The sequence below is a fragment of the Tenebrio molitor genome, chromosome 6 (genome assembly GCF_963966145.1).
Source record: "Tenebrio molitor chromosome 6, icTenMoli1.1, whole genome shotgun sequence".
In the NCBI taxonomy this organism is placed as follows: Eukaryota; Metazoa; Arthropoda; class Insecta; order Coleoptera; family Tenebrionidae; genus Tenebrio; species Tenebrio molitor.
The window spans coordinates 9,160,015-9,180,968 of record NC_091051.1 but is presented as its reverse complement, the minus strand read 5'-3'; the positions used below and the strand labels follow the sequence as shown (position 1 = coordinate 9,180,968).

At 33.5% G+C, this 20,954-nt stretch overlaps 2 protein-coding genes across 2 annotated transcripts in view; one reads left to right on the top strand and one right to left on the bottom strand.

Annotated features, from left to right (window-relative positions):
• The window catches only part of Trim9 (E3 ubiquitin-protein ligase Trim9), an 88,478-nt gene extending 75,695 nt beyond the window's left edge, over positions 1 to 12,783 (top strand). Inside the window, exons 4-8 of the mRNA XM_069052228.1 lie at positions 1,105 to 1,258; positions 3,377 to 3,516; positions 7,274 to 7,412; positions 10,580 to 10,804; positions 10,861 to 12,783. Of these exons, the coding sequence (XP_068908329.1) occupies positions 1,105 to 1,258; positions 3,377 to 3,516; positions 7,274 to 7,412; positions 10,580 to 10,804; positions 10,861 to 11,153 (951 nt within the window). The 3' untranslated portion in view covers positions 11,154 to 12,783. The remainder of the gene's footprint in view (positions 1 to 1,104; positions 1,259 to 3,376; positions 3,517 to 7,273; positions 7,413 to 10,579; positions 10,805 to 10,860) is intronic.
• A 493-nt stretch (positions 12,784 to 13,276) lies between these two features.
• me31B (ATP-dependent RNA helicase me31b) lies at positions 13,277 to 20,541 on the bottom strand. The gene is made up of 7 exons (XM_069052229.1): positions 20,368 to 20,541; positions 19,878 to 20,052; positions 19,681 to 19,762; positions 19,292 to 19,460; positions 15,330 to 15,886; positions 14,974 to 15,169; positions 13,277 to 14,913 (listed from the first exon to the last, which is right to left on the bottom strand). The coding sequence occupies exons 2-7, from the start codon at positions 19,928 to 19,930 to the stop codon at positions 14,645 to 14,647; spliced, it is 1,326 nt and encodes a 441-aa protein (XP_068908330.1). The 5' UTR covers positions 19,931 to 20,052; positions 20,368 to 20,541; the 3' UTR covers positions 13,277 to 14,644.
• Positions 20,542 to 20,954: the final 413 nt, after the last annotated feature.

Below are 20,954 nucleotides of genomic sequence, written 5' to 3'. Positions count from 1 at the left end.
TAATAAATACTTATTTATGAAGGGGCCTAAAGAGTAATAACATATTACCATATAAATAAATGATTAATACGACAGGACATTAGCATTGACCTGTCCCAGCTGACATTTAATTATTATTATCAGTCAATGCAACCAGTGAATTCTAATTGCCATGTAAGAGAATTCAAGAAAAAAATTTGTAATGAATCGAAAAGCTCAGATTCTTTTATTTACTCCTTCCACATCAAACTCTATCAAATTTTCTGTTTCGCTTCATGAACCTGGGTTAAAATTCCCGGTACACATAGTTCTACATATTTATGTATTCGATCCCTCGCTTTGTGGTCCCAAGTTGTTAATAGATAATATCTTGATGTCAGTTGGTGTAATCACGAACAACCAAGTAGCTGATCCATATGTCATTCATTACTCACCTGTCAAATTAGTGTTCCACCTACTTTCAATAAACAGGTATCTGCGGGTGAAAATATGTACCAACTAGGGGTGCGTTTTTTTGCAATCTTCTAGAAGTTGGAGATTCTTCCAAAAGAGAAACTTCCCACAGTCGCTAAATCGGACGTTTTTTTGCTGCATTGTCTTTGACAGTTCACAGACACACATAATCTCATTAGTAATAAGTGTTTACTTTTTTGCCATGAATCATAACAATAACAATATGATATTATACAACATGTTAAACAAAAGGCAGGTGTGATTCTGCGCAGAGGATGTGGCTAAATGAACATTTTTGTCGTTTTGGTTGCATTATTGACTCTTTGCAACCTTGCAACTTTCCTGCTTTCTCTGCCATCTAATTTGATGGCAGAAAAGAGAGATGCTCGGAGAGAATCTTCCGCGACCAATAAAACGACACTTCTGATAGTGGCAGATTCTTCCGTTGAGCAAAAAAACGCACCCTAGATGTTCCAGTTTTGCATTAGCCCAATCTGACCAACTCAATAATGTAAAATTTTGAAACGGTTTTCACGTCGCTTGGATAACTCTACTTTTACAACCCCAATTACTTTATACATTTAAAACTTTTCATTTGGATTACTTCCTAATTATTCATATGATTAAAAATTGTTGGTGATGTGATTATCGTGAGTCTTGCCTTGTTTGCAGGTGGGTTCGATGTTGATAAGCAGAGTTGCCAACACCGATCACTCGTGGCACAAAGAATGGACAGCTCCCCGAGTTTCGCCCCATTTCGATCTCACCTTAGATGATAAATCCGTCCTGAGAGCAATTGATCAGCTCAATTTCATCCAAATGAAACGTAAGTATTCACTTTCAAGAAAGACTTTTTTGTTAAAACCGCGACTTAATTTCTTTACGATTTTATTCTTGTAGATTTGATTTAACCGGATTAAGTACTAACGCTTTTAAGAGACAAAAGCAATTATCATACTTTTTACCTTTTAGCTTGTCCGATAGATTTTATATTCTCTTTTAATTCGTTTTGAAGTTAATAACTGATCATAAAGTGCCCGGCGATTTCAACAAGCGAGTCTCATTTTTGAAGCGAAATCAATTATTTTCAAATATGCGCATTTTTCTACGTTACGTCCTTTTTTAATTAAATGATAAATTTGCATTGTTTGCTCAGCGTACATTGATGGAGAAGAAAGAGTGCCTGCAGGTAAATGCATGAAAAGCATGTTGTTTATTTACTTTTACGTAATGAAATTGGCATGATGTTTTTCATTTATTTTCATTAAAATGTTGGGAAATTTATTTTGTGAAAATAAACCTTTTAGCTCTATTAAATTAATTCTTGCATTCGACAACACAGGACTCCGTTGATGTCGTGTTGTACCTCAAAGAAAACTCAAACAGAACAACGTGCTACTTAAGCAACAAACTCAATTTGTTAATTAATGTGTGGCAGTTGCATTTATTTATGTTTAAAGAAATTTCCTCCTCTGTATGTTACGTACATCATTAAAATTACGACAGTTGACATTACCTGTTTTGCGTAGAAATAGTTTGCCAAAAAGTCGTCTAACTGTAGTAGTAAGAGCAATAAAATTTCGAAAACCGAAAAAAGTTCACCTCGACTGCTGCTACTAAGAAGTGAGTTAGAGGAGTAAGGTTTAAAAACAGTTGCGAAGTCAATATCGGCCGGAAACAGACGTGGCTATGGTTTTGCAGTTAAATTATGACTGCGACTACGGTATAAACCAAACAAAGTGAACAGTTTGATTTATTAAATTATCATCGATCGACTCGTTCATGTTATTATGCAGTAACCACGAGAATTTTTTTTCCCGAGATTTTTTCAGCAAGGACGTGCGAGATTTACAACTCTGTCAAATTTACGATTTCCTACACCAATCAGCGAAATTTTAAACTGATTTGATTGATTTATAACATTTAATTTAAATCCTTAAACAGCAGCTACTGAAATGCTGCAAAAAAAACAAAATTATGAGTTTGAATACTCCTCACAAATACAAAGTGTCTAAAAAAGAACGTATATCAAGAGTCCTGTGGAATTCTAAGACTCTTCATTTTATTGTGTTGAACTACGTCGAGCTGTCAACAGTCAAATGTCAAATTATTAAATCTTGTTGTGAGTTCGACGTCTTAGTTGTTATGCTTGTTATTTTTTTCAGTTTCTCTTGAAAAACCTCTCACTAATGGACTTACATAACCTCTGTTTTTCTATTTGCTATAGAGCGGCAAAAATCAAATATGTATATTCTTTTACAGACACTTTGTGCTGTTGAAGTTTTACAAAAATTCATGCATAAACATTATTTGAATGAAATGCAAAACATCTTAAATACCTTTTGAGAGCTTAAAATAAGGATCTAAAATCAAGTCATTAAAATCTTCTTTTGGTATTACTGCAGTAGGAGGGCTGTAACACGTATTGCTTATAAATGAAATATGTAATAATAAAATGAATACACATACATGGTCAATTTTACGATTTTTACAGCAGAAAATTTCATTTATGTACTAAAAAAAAAATACCTACCTATTAATAACACTGACAGGTTGACAGTAATGAAGCGAACTATGAACTTAACAAAAAAGGGTCGCTCGAAACCACTTCAAGTTAATTTAAATAATTAACACGAAAGCTTTTTTGTTCCATTAAAAATGAAACGCTGTAAAATAGAAATTTCCTAACGCAATATAAAAGTTTTACGTCAGCATCAGCTTCGAAAAAAAATCCAGTTATACATCGATCTGCGACCATCGTAGAATAATAACTGTAAATGAAACAAAACTTTTTTTCATTACGCTTTATAAAATGTCGATTTGATTTTTCAAGAGTTGATAATAATTCAAGTCGACAGATTTAACTACAGTAGCAGCTTTCTTCAGTTTTTAGCCAAATAATATCTTGATGTGATATGTTTCTTGATGCAATTTTTTCATTCAGCACCAACTGCACCCACTATTATACCCGAAGAATGCAGTGCTGAAAATAACTCAGTCACGGTGGCATGGCAACCTCCTGCTCAAAGTCATGTTGAGGGTTATGTCTTGGAACTGGATGACGGAAACGGTGGAGATTTTAGGGTAAGTCTCGAGCTTGTAAAGCATTTACTTGTGGTTTGCGGCTCACGTTAACAAAACAAATACGTTCTTCTTTATTTTTAGCTTTTCATTAAGGGAAAATCAAAGTACATACATATCATTCGCTACGTACCGACTACATGTTTACGACAATTACATATTTATAAAAGCACTTATTGAATAATAAATGAGAAAGATTTTTGATAAAACGAAAGTTTCAAATACCTACATGTTACGATTTTTTATAAGGACAAACGTGAAAAACCTCGTAATGACACTGTAAATTGTTGGAAAATACTAGTTCGATGAACGCGATAACTTCAAACTATTTTCACAATGCGTGACCTAAAGGCAAATTGCTCGTTCTGCTGTGAACTTGACTAATAATTGGACACAAATTATATTGTCTTTGTACTCGAAATAGGTGCACCTATGACCTTTTGCGAATCAGTATCGTAAAAGCATCTAGGTAATTTTCTGACGTCAAGCTGAAACAGAAATTGAATTATCAAATCAAATGTAGGGAAAATGTGTCGAACGTAATTAAGTTAGACATTTAGACACGTCTAAGTGTCTACTTAATGAATGTCATTTATTTTTATTAAAATCGCCTGACTGCGAGTGGCGTGCGTCTTATTCTTCGGATGACATCAGCGGCGGTGGATTTAAGTCAATTATCAGTTCAGTTACTTCAAGGTTTCACGAATTTTCAATCAAATTTGACTTATGAACATATTGTTACCTGGCGGTAATAATTAGGTTCATTCAAATAGGCATACCCTTGTTATAATTGAATTTTCTTCGATTCTTCTCCAAACCATTCATACTGTTTTTGATGGCACCATTGTTTGCGCTCTCCGAATTTTCAGATATTTAGTATTTGTTTGCTTTTCTTTCAGCATAAATTGTCTCATGATTTCATTCCAGCGAGCACTTATGTCAAAGAAATTTCAATTAGATTTAGTTTATTTAAATGTGCCAAACCAGTGAACGCATCCAACCGTTTCACAGCGATTTGTTTTGATGATAATGCCATTGTGTACACAAATATGCACAAGTGAGTTTAAACATGTAACAATTTTCACTCTGTTGAAGTATTGCCAAGTCATATATAATTCTAGCAACAGTTTAATGAGTTTAAAATTAAAACTAGTACCGTTACCAATATCTGCACACCAATGAATCGGAAAAAATACAAAAATTATTATGTTTAAGACATTTTTACGACTCTAATGAGCGACGAAACAATCAAGCTAAAAAATGACATTGCACGTTTGAAATGCAAGTTAAAAATGTGTAAGTCGTTTTCAACGACATCCGTGCTATCATTTTTAACATGTTGTTGCAGATTGTACACACAAATTCATAACCAGTATTCAGAGCATAAGCAAATCCTAGTTAAAAAATTTTCAAACAAGAAATTGAGGTTATGGTAAAAGAAAATTTATATTTCGTGAAACATCAGCAACAAACAATAAAACTCAATCTTCAGCATGGTGTAAAACATGGTTAAACTAAGCCATCCTCGGAATCCTAATCAGACTACATAATATTTTCTTTGATTTGTCGAAAATGATAGATAATAATTTGAATTTGTCAATTTGGCGCGTCAAGGTAAATTACCAAAATTAGGAAATTCAAAATTACTAAAACGAAACAGCAAGTGGATGCCAACTGTCATAGTGACAGCACGGATGTCATTGAAAACGACTACATATTTCTTAAAACTGTCACTCGAAATCAGTTTTTCCCAATCCAATATTTATACGATTTTATTGACAGCAATATACATCTACACCCAGTACTGAAAAATATAGAAACCTTTGAATAAATTTTAATTAAGTAAAAAGTGCATCCTGTAGTACATTCCTGTTTTTAATTAAACTCTGTTGCCTGTCTGAAGTACAAGTCGTCTCTTTTAAGTGAAAATTGCTGTTGCAACACAACTATCCTTGAACATGTTAATGAATTCAATAAATTCCAGACAACTGTCTACAGTGCCCCTCAATGTATTGACTCATCCAATACCTTTCCCCACTTTAGCCCACTATCACTGTCACTAATAAAAATCTACATCAACTAGGGAGCCAGACAAAACAAAGGATTTTAACTTTGCATGTTAGTCACCTTTGAAGGCACCCTACCACATCATTTTAATCATTTTATCAGATATGTTGAGCATTTCCCGCATCCTGATAATGAACACCTACGACTTGATTTTTTTTTAATGAAAGTTATCTACCGCAAAACTCCACCCAAAAAATTGTAAATTATGAAAACTTCCAGTGTTCTCCTTTTGTTCGGTGTGAGTCGTTTTGTAAACGATCCATGTTATCGAATGCGAATCCGGATGGAATCAGTGAGTCAGACAACGCATATGTCCATGGACCATTAATCTTTCACCCGACATGTTGATACCTTCTGCATGAAGCCGGGGTTCCACCCCGACACCTCTCGATCTCTATTATTCGCCAGAGAATGCTCAAGCGGTGACGCCATTGCTACGGAAATAAATTTCATCATCGAAAAATATGGACAAATTAAAGATGTCATATTTTGGAACAACTAGATCTTGTAAGAATAAACTGTGAAAACAGTTTCGTGGAATGATATGTGACATGTGGCAAATAAGCTGTTACACATATGGCAGATTGCGCTTAGCCCTTTTCACTGCAAATGTCAGTATAATACCCCGTTTGTACAAAATGTGATTTGCTTCGAATTACAAATCTGATAATGCAGGGCTAAAAGCAAGACGTGGGGTTAAAACCTGTAAGTCTTTTACAGCTAGAAGATGTCGCGAGAGTGTTGTCTGCAGTGAGTAAACTTAATAATTTGACACCCGTAATGCTAAATAAATAAAAGCGTCACATAAAATAGAATTTTAAAATTTTTGGCGACAAGTTCAAACACGTGTTTTATATTTTTTTGTCACAATAACATTATTCGATATCTCAGAATTCTTGTCATTCCGTCGCGAAGACATGTTAGAGGGGACAGACATCCCCAAGGTATAAATGACGACTATATTATACCGAAACATTAACAAAAGTAGTCGAGGTACGGGAAGATGACCATTACCAACTTATAACTACATTTTCCACTCACTAACAAGTTCTGAAACTGCCATTATAGAGATTGTAATGCTCCATATTGATCTTCCGAGAACGTTACTCAGCATTTTACAAAACATCAGACGCGATATTACCTTTCCATTAACTTGAAATTTTCATAAAGTTAATTTAAACTTGACTTTAAAAAAGAAACATCTTTATTTTCGTAATTCCAAGCAACATTACATTGTGCGTGACGTATTCTGAATAAGACATCATCTCAGTGTTGACTCTTCTGAATTTTGTTATATTACAGAAAATTTGCATATTATTTGTTTTTGATTTAAAAATCAGAAATCTTTGATGTCAGTAGGGGATGAAAACACACAGAGCGCAACTAGTACGTTCAATATTACATATAAAGTGCCCCCAGCACTGAAATTCAATATCCTAGCGGATAACTAATGTATTCCCGCTGCTAGTAAACCATGTTGTCATTAAAAATGTTTACACAATGTTCATCTACCCTTCTTGAATAAGTTAAAGGGGTCGTTTGAAGTGAATGTAAGCATTGGTTTGCATTTTTGAACACCACGACGCTGCACCAAGGAGTGCTCTCATTGGTTTATTTATTGGTAACTTTTTATAACTGTAATAAACATGATGATAATATAGAAGAATTGATTATGATTATGGTTTGTTTTCAGGAGGTTTACTGCGGAATTGAAACAATATGCACCGTCGATGGTCTACATTTTCACTGTATGTACAACGCCAGGGTAAAAGCATTCAATAGTTCCGGCGAAGGAGAGTATAGTGAACTCATAGGTTTACAAACCGCAGAAGGTGAGAATTTATTGTTAGGTAAACATCACTTCGTCAACACTTTGTTGCCATCAACTTGTTATCCACAACGCCCTAAAAATGCGCCTGTTTTTCAACAAATCTCGTTACCTGAACAAGTAAAAAAAAAGTAGATTTCGTTGGATTCAGTGCCGATTGATTCATTGTTACGTAAATGCACCATCAAGAACGAATGAAACTGCGATGTTAAAATCTTTAAAAAAATAGTTTGCGTTAAAACTACACCTTGCATTAAAAGTTGAAAAAAAATTAAACGAAGTTTTTGTTGTGGCAAATTATATAACGCAAATCACAAACTATTTGTTAATACGGTTGTGACAACGTGGAAAATGTACAACGTGATCAAAAATGACTGAGTCTGTTGGTAACAATGAAAATTTGAACGATTTTGGTACCACTGTAATCTAAACGCATTTCCGGTTGTCAGCTTTGACAGGCGAATTTGACGTTTACCATCAAAGGGTCATTTTTGTATTAGCATAAACATACCCGACATAACCTAGTTTTTTTTTAATGTCGTGTCAAGTTAAAACATCCGGTCAGTGCCAATCACGAAACAGAAAAACACCAATATTTTTCAGTTGTTTCATTGCCAACAGACTCAGTCATTGTTGATCACGCTGTAGTTAGTAAATGTAGTACATAGTTACTAAACTTCTGGAATAGTATTCAAGGTTGTCTATTTGAAGAGATATCGATTGAGACACGTTTTAAAATTTAAAATCAATCGTTATTTATTGGTTTAGGGCGAGTAATCTGAGGATATCAAAGGTTGCGTGAATTATTCAACTATCCCACCTCCACCCGGCGGCACGGCAATTTTGCCGGAGTACATACACTATTACGGATATTACTATCAAGTAATAGTGCAGTGCTTATCAACATAATTACCGGCGTCTCGCCTCCGCATTATGACTTTGTTGTGTATTATGTTCTGTGTCAATGTTAAAGAACTTCCTCACGATGTGACATGAGTATAATAATATACCTTTTTGAATTTCAACTACCAATGTGTTATCTAAATCCAGAATTTTTAAATTTTTAAAAAGAGATTGCGGTACTATTCCCGTTGCTGAAATTACAAGTGGTAAAATCGAAATTTTTTCTAAACACCAAAGATTTCTCATAGCAACGGACAGCTCTAAATATTTATTAATTTTTGTGTTATATGTCTGTGTTATATTATGTGAATTTGGAACAGCTATATCTAAAAGATATGCTTGCTTTTGTTGCTTATTCAAAATTATAATGTCTGGTCTGTTATGCTTAATATGAATGTCAGTTAAAATTGTTCTATCAAAATATAACTTGTAACTGTCATTTTCCAAACAACTTTCTGGTGTATAACTATAATGTGGTTGTGTATTCTTTAATAAATTGAATTTAACAGCTAAATTCATGTGTATAATTTTAGCGAATATATCGTGTCGTTTTTTATATTCGCTTTGAGCCAAAACGGTGCAAGAAGAAATAATGTGTTCAATTGTTTCCCCTTCAGTTCCGCAAATCCTACATTTATCAATTATCGATTGTAAACCGCATATGTGTTTTTTATAATTTCTTGTATTTATAACACGATCTTGTATTGCAAATATAAAACCCTCCGTCTCAGGGTGAATATTTGATTTCTTAAGCCATGCATGAGAGGCCTGAATATTAACTTCTGGTTGTTCCAGTTCTTTAAAGTATCTCCCATGTAAAGACTTCTGTTTTATATTTGCTATTGTGTCAGGTATATTTGGCTTAACAATGTCTGAAATTATATTATCACTTAAATTTAAAGGTGTGTAGCCTTATTATGGATTTAGATACCGGCATCAAGTTGGAAATATTTGAGGGAAATCTGAGCTTTATCAGAAAAATATGTAGGGCAGTGTTTAAGATATTTAAATTTTGTTCGACTTAAATAATCATACTGGGATAACTAAAATTATTATATTCGTATTTTACGCAGCTGATACGGCTACATTCCTCGATATAGCCTCATATCTTTTAGAATTTCTCGCTTCAAAAAGTCGGGAACTATTTTCCAAATGTTCACTTATTAATAAATACATATGTCAGTTCAAAAGTCAAAATAGATCAAATTGTTAGTATTTATTTCCAGAATCTTAACCTCGAAAGCGAATCAACAGACAATTCTTTGACAAATGACTAGACGTACCAATTATTCAGGACTGCCAACCCACTATATTTGTCTCAATCATTAAAAGTCACCCGGTATATTCAACGCGTAGTAATCTATTCTGTCAAAGAAAGTTTAAGTGTTAGTCTCAATACTATAGGTACAATTAAAATAAAATATTTACTTTGCCCCATTTAACAAAAATATTGAAATTATTGAAATTATTTTTAAAAATTAACTCCTTGGCTTGTTTTGATTGCAATATGTGACAACATTGACAAGCCATTTTTCAAAACCATAGACTTATAAATATAAGACTATGAAATTTGACAGTTGATAATTTGACAGTTGTCATAGCATTTTTTTAAATGTGCTAGAATTATTATAAATATCTCGTTCTTGATTTTACTTTTTTTTACTAATTCGATTCGTTCATTTTTTGAAATAAAAAAGTTAAGTACAATAACGTTTCTATAATACAAAGGTTTTTGTATTACATATATATTTTTCAATTTCATAAAAAAAGACTACAAAAATACTGGTAATATGGATGCGTAAGTACTACATTTTATTTTAGGAGATATCAAATTATCACGTGCTCCACACCCTTCATGTTTTATGTACCTACAACGGTTGTTAAATAGTAAATGAACCTGACCTACTAAGGGTAGTTTTTAGTGTTGTTTGTACCATAAAACATGCACACATCTTCCTACTTCAAACGCACTGTTTCTGTAAAACTTTTCTGTAAAGGCGTGAAGTGCGAAAACGAAACAACGTTAAAACTTAAACCTACAAACTTGCAAACAAGATCTTCCAGTTTAAAATGATTACGGTACCCATTGTATTGAAATTTGAATTGATCACACTGCGAAACAAAAATATTACTTTCCACCAAAACGTTTTTCTTTTCCTCAAGGCTCATTTATTATCAGATCTCTGTGAGCCCCGCGCGTTTATCAGCCTTTGCAGCGCAATTTTAGGACCGTACCCTTAGACATTTCTTATCTGTTCTTTATTTCAGTTGCATGGTTTACGTTTGATCCAATATTATCTGGCCCGGGTCTGCAATATTCCGAAGACAGTACAACCGTCACAGGCGAAGGGTGGGAACACAGAGTGGCGTTGGGTAGCGTGGGTTTCAGCCGGGGCGTACATTATTGGGAATTTACTATAGATAAATTTGACGCGGACACCGATCCTGCGTTCGGCATCGCCAGAATAGATGTAACCAGAGATAAGATGTTAGGTACGGAAATGTTCGATTAGCATCTTGCAGTTACACTATAGCTTGGATAATTACAGGCAAAGACGATAAAGGATGGGCCATGTACATAGACAGACAAAGATCCTGGTTTCAACACGCCGGAGGTCATGAACAACGAGTCGAAGGGGGGATATCGGCAGGTTCAACAGTAGGAGTACTCTTAGATTTAAACCACCATATTTTAACATTCTTTGTAAACGAAGAACCTCAAGGAGCTGTAGCTTTCAGAGACCTGTACGGGGTGTTTTACCCTGCTGTTAGTATTAATCGCGGAGTAAGCGTCACTTTACACACCGCTCTAGATCCCCCATCCGACTCTGAGGAAACCTAAGAAATTCTAATTGCGCTCGGAGTTACGAGACATGCACACAAAGCACAATAACATCCATATTTTCAATAAATAAAATATGTATAAAATATTAGGCCATTTTAAATAGGAAATTAATGGCGTTGAATATTTTTTGAGAGCAATTCTCTGCCATATTGATCGTTAAACTGCACACTCAAACAACATTTTGCGGGATAACATTTTAAATATTTAATGAACTGTTTTCGACGTAGTACTTATTACACTAAAGGTACTTATGATAACTGTATAATATGAAAATAAATAATTATTCACTCAATATTTACTAAACTTTAATTGTGTTTTTGCTCCCGTCCATTAGTTATTTTTTCGTTCTTGTAGTATTTCACACCGACATCCAGCCGGGGTGACTGCAAGGAAAACAGTCATGCGAAAGTTGTTCATTTTTTATACTCCGAAATTCCATCGTGCAAAATTCACGATGTAAATTCAATTTGTGAATCGTGGAGCAAATTGATATTTCGGGGTGTGAGATCTGATACACTTTTGCTTGTTTCGCATTCTGCAAAGTTATTACTCGTTATTTATTTATGCATTGTCTAAACAACCGTACAGTTGACATGCTTCGTCCAAAAAAATACATTTCTAACCAAACTTAGTACAAAAAAATTCAGTTACATTTTCCTATGTAGTCATTCTGGTGTCACCATGATGCATTTTTTTAATCAATATGTGTTATCGATATCTAAAAGATTATTAAGTAATTTTTACATTTTTGCTGTTGTGTACCTTCCTACATATCATACGTTGTTTTATTACTTTGCCGTAAGATAGTATAGATACCACTCGAATAATGGAGGTTGGTTATCTTTTTGAAGCGAACACCGCTATCTACATCAAGAATTATCCGTTCTATTAAGGCGGCTATTTGTCACACTTTCTTCTTCCTTCCTACAACATTAAACTACATAATAACCTAAAAAAGTTTGCCGAAACGATTTATATTTTACAAAAAATTCTGCATAGTAGTAAACGTAAACAAGAAATCTGATTTGAACTAACTACAGTAATTTCAAGTTTTTGTGAAACCTCCATTATTTCATGTGTCACCCTACGGCCATCATGTTCGATGTAAATAATCCGAATTAACTTATTTACATTTTCCAGTATTTGTAATAACTAATTAAAGGGAAATCCTTGCGTAATATTTCCTGTAAGACTGATATTTGATTGTTTGCAGATGTTCACTGTTAATTTGCACAAACCTAGCAGCGGATACATCTGTGGAAAGTATGTAATTCTCATGTGTTTAATGTTATCACTATCAGTTACATCTAATATTTGTAAATATTTCAAGGGTTTGTTTCAACTTTAAGTTGTAAATTAAGTTCTAGTCTAAATTATATGAAATCTTATACTTTAGAAATTTTAATGCTTTAAATACTTAACAATCTGACTTATTTCCTGCCATATTTCTGTGTTTATTTATATTTTATCGCCATATACATTGTAGTTTAAATGATTATTGCAATTAATATATTCAGTAATTTGTTATAGTTGGTATTTACTAATTATTTAAGAAAAAATATAAAAGTTTATTATGTATGTCAACCACACTTGTATATAAATTTGTACAATAAAAAGGTAAAAACAATTTGTGTTTCTCGCTTTCTTCTACGACGCTAATAAAAGGTCCTTCAAATATCGGGTGTTCATTTAAATTTCTGCTCAAAGTTGGCGCTGAAGAGTCGATTGTGAACGCGTCACAGATTAGCTGTTTAAGTCTAACCTCACTTTTTGCGGTGTTTGTTTTTTACTCTGCAGACTGACAAGTGGTGCTCTCACAATCGACTCTTCAACGCCAACTTCAAGGATAAATTTAAAGGAACACCCGATATAAAATGAACTAATTTAAATAAAAATCCAAGTGCTGCGAAAAAGTAACTGAAAACGAATAATGTAAGCCTAGTTAACTAATACTGGATCTGAAAAAACGAAGTATTCTTCAGGCAACTCATGTTCCTATCCTTTTTTCCATCGTCATCCGTTATCTAATTCTGAAATAAACAACTCGTTATCAGCGTTGGTAGTTCGATAGTTTATTTTATACAAGGTGAAGGGTCAACATTTTCGCAAAAAAGACAGAATTTGTGAAGAGCATTTTAATTATTTAAAAATAGAATTTTACATTTATTACAAATTATTATTACAAGTATAAATAAAATTGCAAACGGATTGATAAACCTTACCACAATAGTTTTATTTTAATTTTTAAAAATGTTACCAGATGCGTGGACATCAACTTGCTATTTAAAAAAATCGTGGAATCAGTAATTTAATAATGGAATAAACTTAATATAACTTTAGCCGAACCAACACTCTCCACATTTTTTTGTTTTTTTTTTTATATTTTTTTTAACAAAATATTTCAATGTTAGATGTATGTAAAAATTTGTTACCCAACTGTAAAAAATAAATAAGACCATAGTATAAAGCAAGGAAAAATTAAATTTCAACATACATCCAACACAATGACGTCATATAAATAACCCCCCTTTAGTAAAAATGGAAAACAATTAAGTCTTTTAAGATCACGTAAAAAAATTCGCTGATGGCGAATCAACAACAGGTTTTTTTTGTAATATTCGTTAAAATACAATGAGATTTTCGTCTTGTTGTTGCGACGTTTTCAATTCACTTTTGTTAAAGATAATTTTTTACATCCACCGAAAAGGAAAAAAAAGTGAATAAAGTAAAAAGTGATCCCAAGAGTTTAAAACTCTCAGGTGCACGCCTTTTTCTAGTACATAATGTAAACATCATAATCCAGAAGGCTAACTGAATTACGGTCAGAATCTCCTACAAATATATTCATTTAAAAAAAATTAATAACGTGGAGCCCTCTTTTAGGAGCTCCTCATTTTTTTTCTCGTTTCCTCCCAAAACCCGAGTCACATTGTTAGCACACTTTGAGTCTGTTGTCTCAGTTTTTGCACTTATTTCAGTATATCACTTTCAACTGTTAACACTGTTCAACTTCGGTTCTCTGCACTGACGAACTCGAACACATCACAGTGTAGCTTTACAAGGCCATCAAATTCGCGGAGATTCAGGTGTTACTTGAGAACGAACATGATGGAGTTGTAAAACTGAAGATACCGCAACTTGTGAGAATTTTGTGGATTTAGAATCGCACGGGTAACAAATTTTGCGAGTCTAAATGCCCTGTAGGCCTGAATGACGGTATATCGTGATCGAATTCGTCTGATTTGCACTCACTATGATGTGTTCAGTATAACAAGCAGGGCTTCTTCCATTTGTGTAGTTTCATTAACGCCGTATATCCATCCCTTTTTCGCCAAAAAACACATTATTCTTTTCACAAATTTTTAGTATAAAAAATGTCTTCAAACGGAAATTTCAACTCTTCGGGAAAAATTAAAAGTACGTTGTTTAATAATATATACAGATTAATCTTGATGTGTGGTTGTTTTTCATTGTATGTTTACACCGCGTTACTTTGCATTTGCTTCGGGAGTATCATCGTCGTCTAGCAATTTGGCCACGTACAACTTGGGATCGATCACTTTCGGGATTGGTTTGATCTCTGTTCCAAGTTCTTGCTCGATACGATGTAGTGCGAATCTATCGTCGTACGTGATCAAGTTGATGGCGATACCCAAATGTCCGAATCTTCCAGATCTGCCGATGCGATGTAAGTATGTCTCCGCCATCTTGGGGAAGTCGAAATTGATCACAACGTTTACTGCTTGCACATCGATACCTAAACAAAAAAAAATTCAATCAAATTTTCTCATCTTCGAAACACGTTTGCGATTTATACCTCTTGTGAAGAGGTCGGAACAGACTAGATTTCGGCAGAGACCAGCTCTAAAATCATGAAATACTCTGTTACGATGTGCCTGCGCCATCTTGGCGTGGATGTAGTAGCAGCAATAACCAAGTTCGGTGATTTTTTTCGCCAACAATTCCACGCGTTGTGTAGAATTGCAAAATATTATGCTTTGGTTTATTTGTAACTGTAAAAAATAACACCAACAATTATAAAGTAACTCATAAAAACGTCCAAGAGATATTGTCGTTTTCAAACAATACATTTTTTCGATTCTACGTTTTATGTAATCGTTTACTGTTCACTTTCAGAGGATAACAAAGTTTAAAATATCATAAACAACTAACCTTTGAGAACAGAGTATTTAAACAGTGTACTTTCTGGCGTTCTTGAACGAACGCATAGTATTGCGTAACACCTTTAAGTGTGAGCTCCTCCATGAGGTTGATCTCGTACGGGTCCCTCAGATGCTTCCTCATGAACTGTTCGACCGTGAGAGGGAACGTGGCGGAGAACAGCAAAATTTGCCTTTCTTGTGGTAAGTTCTTTATCACAGTATCGAGCATCCCCTTGAAGTCTTGCGACAGAAGCTTGTCAGCCTCATCTAAAACTAGTATCTTGCACTGGTCCATTACGGCGACACCTTTTTCCATAAGGTCAAGGATACGGCCAGGAGTTGCTATAATAACTTGTACTTTCTGGTAGATGCGCATAATGTCATCTCTTAAATTCGTACCACCAGTCGTTACCATTACACGCACGTCCAAGTGCTTAGCGAGCTCGATGCATATCTGTGACGTTTGTAATGCAAGCTCTCTTGTGGGCACTATGATCAGTGCTTGTATGCAGTCTTTTTTAGGGTCGATCTGTTCCAGCACGGGAATACTGTATGCACCGGTTTTACCTATCGGAAAAAAACAGAGCACACATCTTAATAGCGGTCTCCCACTCGTCCATAACAATAAAACACAAAACAAGTGTGTATAACACATACCCTAGAAGTGAATGGTCAGTTTTTGTTCAAAAATGAAATAAAAACATTATGCCTTCTTGTGCAAAAAGTCAAGAGGCCCAGTTTTTAACCTATTGTAATAATTACACGAGGGATGAATAGACATTTTAGTCCCATGACATTGTGTATGTTATTTTTTGCATAACCCAATGCATTTGATCATTTAATCGTAAAAGATATGTGTCCATGAAAACAACAAAACAGTATGTATACATTCAATTTATCTTTTCATCATAACATGATTGAATGACAACGTTGACATTATTCAATATTGATGGGTACAATGACTGCAACATGAACGTAAATAACCTGAAATAAATATAGATGTTCATTTTTCTTCCTTTAAATATTTTCTGTTACTTTGACACATTATGTGAACGTGACAATCCCACCATCAATAAATTAACTTGGTCGGCTGTGCTTTTACTCCCGAGGGACTAGAAGTGCTACTTTACTCCCTCTTTTGAGGCACTATAATAACACTTACGAAGGTCGTGAAAAAATATATTTTGACTGTCTTAACACCACCCTTATAAATATGTTTGAAGAATATGGAAATATAATTCTTATTGATGCCAACTTATTAGCAAGTAATATTAACACCGAAGAGGCAAATAATCTGGACAGAAAAAACCCTACCTATCCCGTTTCATTTCGGTAAACAAAATAATAAAGCAAAAAAAAAGTTACTGTCACATTAACGTTACATTGAACACAGTTAGTTAAGAAGCAACAGAAGATCTTCTTGCTTAAATTTTGATAGGACCGAAGTTAGGAAATTTTTTTTGGATGTATCTTTTATTAGTGGAAAACTCCAATCTAGCTGAATTTTCCTTCAATGTTCATTCTGGACAATTTTTTTTATTTAATAAATCGTAAATCGAAAATCCATTTTTTAAATGCCAGGTGGAAAACCCTCTAAATATTAACACGTGATGAACAATCATAATATTACATCGTGAAGGATACTCTGTGCGTCACATCAAACAAAAAGTGGGCGTAAAAAAGTCGACACTATATTTGACCATTCAATGTATTCAAGAAACGGAAAATTTATAAAATGAAAATTATCCAATGTATGTGAACTTAGAAAGAATTGAATTAATCAATAAAACAAATATTAAAATTATGACTAAAGTGACAATCTCTATAAAATAAAAGAATGTCCGCGTACTGCAAAATGTTCACTGAAAAAATCAAATTTAAAGGCTGCAATCTCTCTGTGAAAACTACTCCGATTTTTATTAAATAAAATCAAATCCTTAAAGGGGTAAATTCAAATTGATTGGTAGAAGAAAATTTGTAACACGAATTATATAATTCCTACAACTGCAAATATAGTTTAAAAAAAAAACAAAGAAAATATAAATAACACGATAAGGTCGGGATTAAGGTAAGTTGATAAAAACTGCATTCATAAAGCAAGTGAGATGTCTCATATTAAAAATTACGATCTGTCCACCTGAAAATTCGTTTTCAAATTTTATACCGAATCGAATTTTTACGACAAACTCGTGAAAAATTTAAGAGGAAAATGTCCAACATATAAAACAAGTCAATAAAAGTCTAATACAAGTTAAAATGTTGCATGTTTGACACTACTTCGTAAGTGTCCATACTTGAATAATAAGATATAGTGTATATCTAACAAAAACAGCAACTTTAAAAATTATTGTTACTGTTGTCTGCTTATTATTCAACTTATAGATTTAGTTAACGTGAATAACAAATTTAAAAACACTACACTTCCGCCTTGCCACTGTTGTTTAGCGCAATTTAAGAAATTGCCATGCATTAAACATCATGTGAAGCGAAGATATATGTTTTAAACATTTGGACTGAATTACTCTCCTGAGTTACTTCTAAAAGTTTAAAATAATCTCTTGAAAGCCGAATTTTTTTTGACAGTTTAGTGATCCTACAGGAAAAGTGATCTATATCTCGCTTTGGGTCTGGCTTCTACACTGGACGTAACAAGAACAAAGTTGTGATAGCGCAACTAAGTATGCAACCCAATTAACGCCTCTAGCTTTATATGATTAAACAGATATAAAATAGCTTCGTATGGATGTTTATGGCACGAAAATAATCATTTCTGATTGCACGACTGTAAGAAGTGACATTTCAAACTTAAATAAGCAATTTTATTAGCAGCATTTAACAAAATAAATAAATAAGCATCAAAATTTGCTGCTGACGATTTTTTAACTCATCGATAAAAAAAATTCCATAGGTGTAAACAAATCACACAACGGAATATTCCGTGAAATATGTGGTTATCACTGCGAGTAAACTGCTCTAATTTTGCTGCTCGTGATTTATTATCATGCAATATTTCAGAACACATCCACTACGTAAAAATTGTTTTCCTGTTTCGATAAAAAATCTAATTTTTTTCGTCAATAAATAAAATATAATACTTGTACCATTAAGATTTCTTTTCAAACGGTTTTGACTTTTTTATAAAAAAAAAAAATAGAAGATTAACGACTAAGTGTGAAGGAAAATCAGTCAAACTCTTTTTTTATAATTCTAGTTAGGACAAATGATTGATTAAAAGGCAAACCGAAAAATCTCATCTTGATTTTGTAATTAAAATTAACAATTCAGCGCTACCCCAACCCGTTAAACTAAACTTAAGAAAAGTGGCAAGTGTTATTCAGAGAACAATCAATTCATTTTCAAAAATGTAATATCAACAAAATATGTTGTCATGTACTTAATAATAAATGTTTAATGAATAAATAGTATAGCATAGATTTAAAATCTAAAATGGAGGTCTGTTATTGCAAAACTAATGATAGTCATTTTCTATTTATATAAAAAGATGATTAAAGTTTTTAGACAAAAACAATCTACTTCAGGTGTAAAGTCGGCTCTTATCAAAAAAAAATATCTATGAGATGAGCTGACAATCTTTCAAATTATTTTTATACAAACTGCTGATAATCCAACATGATTAGATCCATAACAAAAGAGATGCATTTAGGTTTATCTATAAAAAAAAAAATAACAAGATACATACTGCTTGTTACAGTCAAGCAACAGTAACTGTTGGAACTGTTATTAGCAACCACCGTCAATTACATACTTTCATAGTTTTCACAATAATTTGAAACAACTGAATAAGTATACTGTATTTGACCTCATTAAAATCATATTTATTCAACAAAAATATGACTCACTCTGAATGAAAATCAAGCCAATAGTTTAGCATACTTGTCCCCCCATTCTATTATTAAATAATAGAGCAGGCATATTAAATATGCTACACAACTTATTAAAAAAAAAAATTACCTGTGCCATTTTTTGCCCTGGCAAGAATATCCTTGCCGGATAAAGCAATTGGAATTGAAGCTTCTTGAATGGGGGATGGTTTCTCCCAACCTTTTTCAAAAATACCCATCAGTAACTCTCTTTTCAAGCAGAATTCTTCAAACTCATTTCCTCTTGTGTCAGTTACATCCTGCAAAAATGACATGATCCACACTTTAGCGGAAAAATCCACTAGGACATGATTGACACATTATGATCAAGATCAGGCAAACTATTATCATTTACTTGTTAGAAATGAAGGGGAATCCAAAGAATCATCATAGTAATGTACCGAACCCTGTGTTACATGAAAACATGCAAAGCACCAGTCCCCATGGATTATTATGAAGTTGCAAAGAAATATTACTTACACTGGTCTGTATTCTTCTGTCCTTGGGTGGAATCTTCAATTTTGCCTTCCAACCCATGTCATCCATTTTGGTGTCAATATCACTGGAAAGTGTGAACGTTTTATTTATGGTCAGCGATAAGATAACAGCGAGTCAACAATCACACAAACGTCGTTTTACAAACAGAAAAAGGTAGGAAGTGTAACAAGACTACTTACACTTTGCCTGACAAAGCCATGACATGGTTAGAATTCAACGTATCCGTCATCATGATTGTAGAAAATACAATTACGAGTGTATTAAAAATAGGGTTTATAAAACCCAAATCTTATTTCTCTACAATGTGTAGGATAGGTACTGTTCCTGCGATTCCTTACAGGAACAATAGTGTATCTGAAAGAAAAGGTCAGTTATAGCTCTCGTTAACTGTTAACAAGTTATGACGCAAAAAATGTAAGGTCAATATTGAATGTATCACGGAATCGGTCGAAGCGCAAAAATAGAACATCCTGTTTATTGTTGCAGTATCAATAATAACTACACTATCAAGATGGGCAGACAAAACGCAAAATAACGTCCGAAAACCGTACGATTGCCGTAGGATCGTGTCAAATAACCAAGATTGAAAATTATAATTAAAATGGCTACTGAATGTTATTCTACACAATCAAAGATAAATTTATTACTCGCACAGCCACACAAATTTACCTGAATCTGGACAGTAGATTTAGGAAATACCGTCGAGACACTTTGGAAAATACTCAAACATTTCTCATCTCGATGTAAATTTTTGCATTGAACCTGTTTTTTATTAACTTTTGCCTCTGATATGGACGCTTTACACACCAAAAGGAAAATGACTTTCAGCAATGGCCGCGATAACTGTAAATACACGGGCGCACTCTGTGAGATTTTTATAAAACTAACGCTCGGGGTAAAAAAACGAAGATGTTTCAACAATTATTTTTTTCTTACCAGTGTTTATTTCTTTATAGGGAATATTCCCACAACACAGCGATGTATTTAAACTTTCAATTCCGTCAGAGAGCTGTGCCCCAAGTGGACAACTTCTCTTTGACGCTGATATTGTTATTGATTTTTTAATTTTTTAAGAATTCGGCGGTTCTTTCTGATGTTAACGGCAATCAAAACACTTTATTTTCCGACCAACAAACACGTCATTGACTTTACTTGAAGATATTTAATACCACGATAAAAGTTGAATGCTCTGTGCGTCCCAATGCAATGAGTAATCAAACTATTAGTCAAATGCATAAACAGTGGCCGAATGCTTG

Bases quoted from the DNA above. Each gene is read 5' to 3' on its own strand.
- me31B (XM_069052229.1), bottom strand. From the start codon at position 19,930: ATGATGACGGATACGTTGAATTCTAACCATGTCATGGCTTTGTCAGGC. The intron at 19,763-19,877 runs GTAAGTAGTCTT...CACACTTTCCAG, and splicing joins ATGGCTTTGTCAGGCAAAGT to TGATATTGACACCAAAATGG. The intron at 19,461-19,680 runs GTAAGTAATATT...TCATTTTTGCAG, and splicing joins ACAGAAGAATACAGACCAGT to GATGTAACTGACACAAGAGG.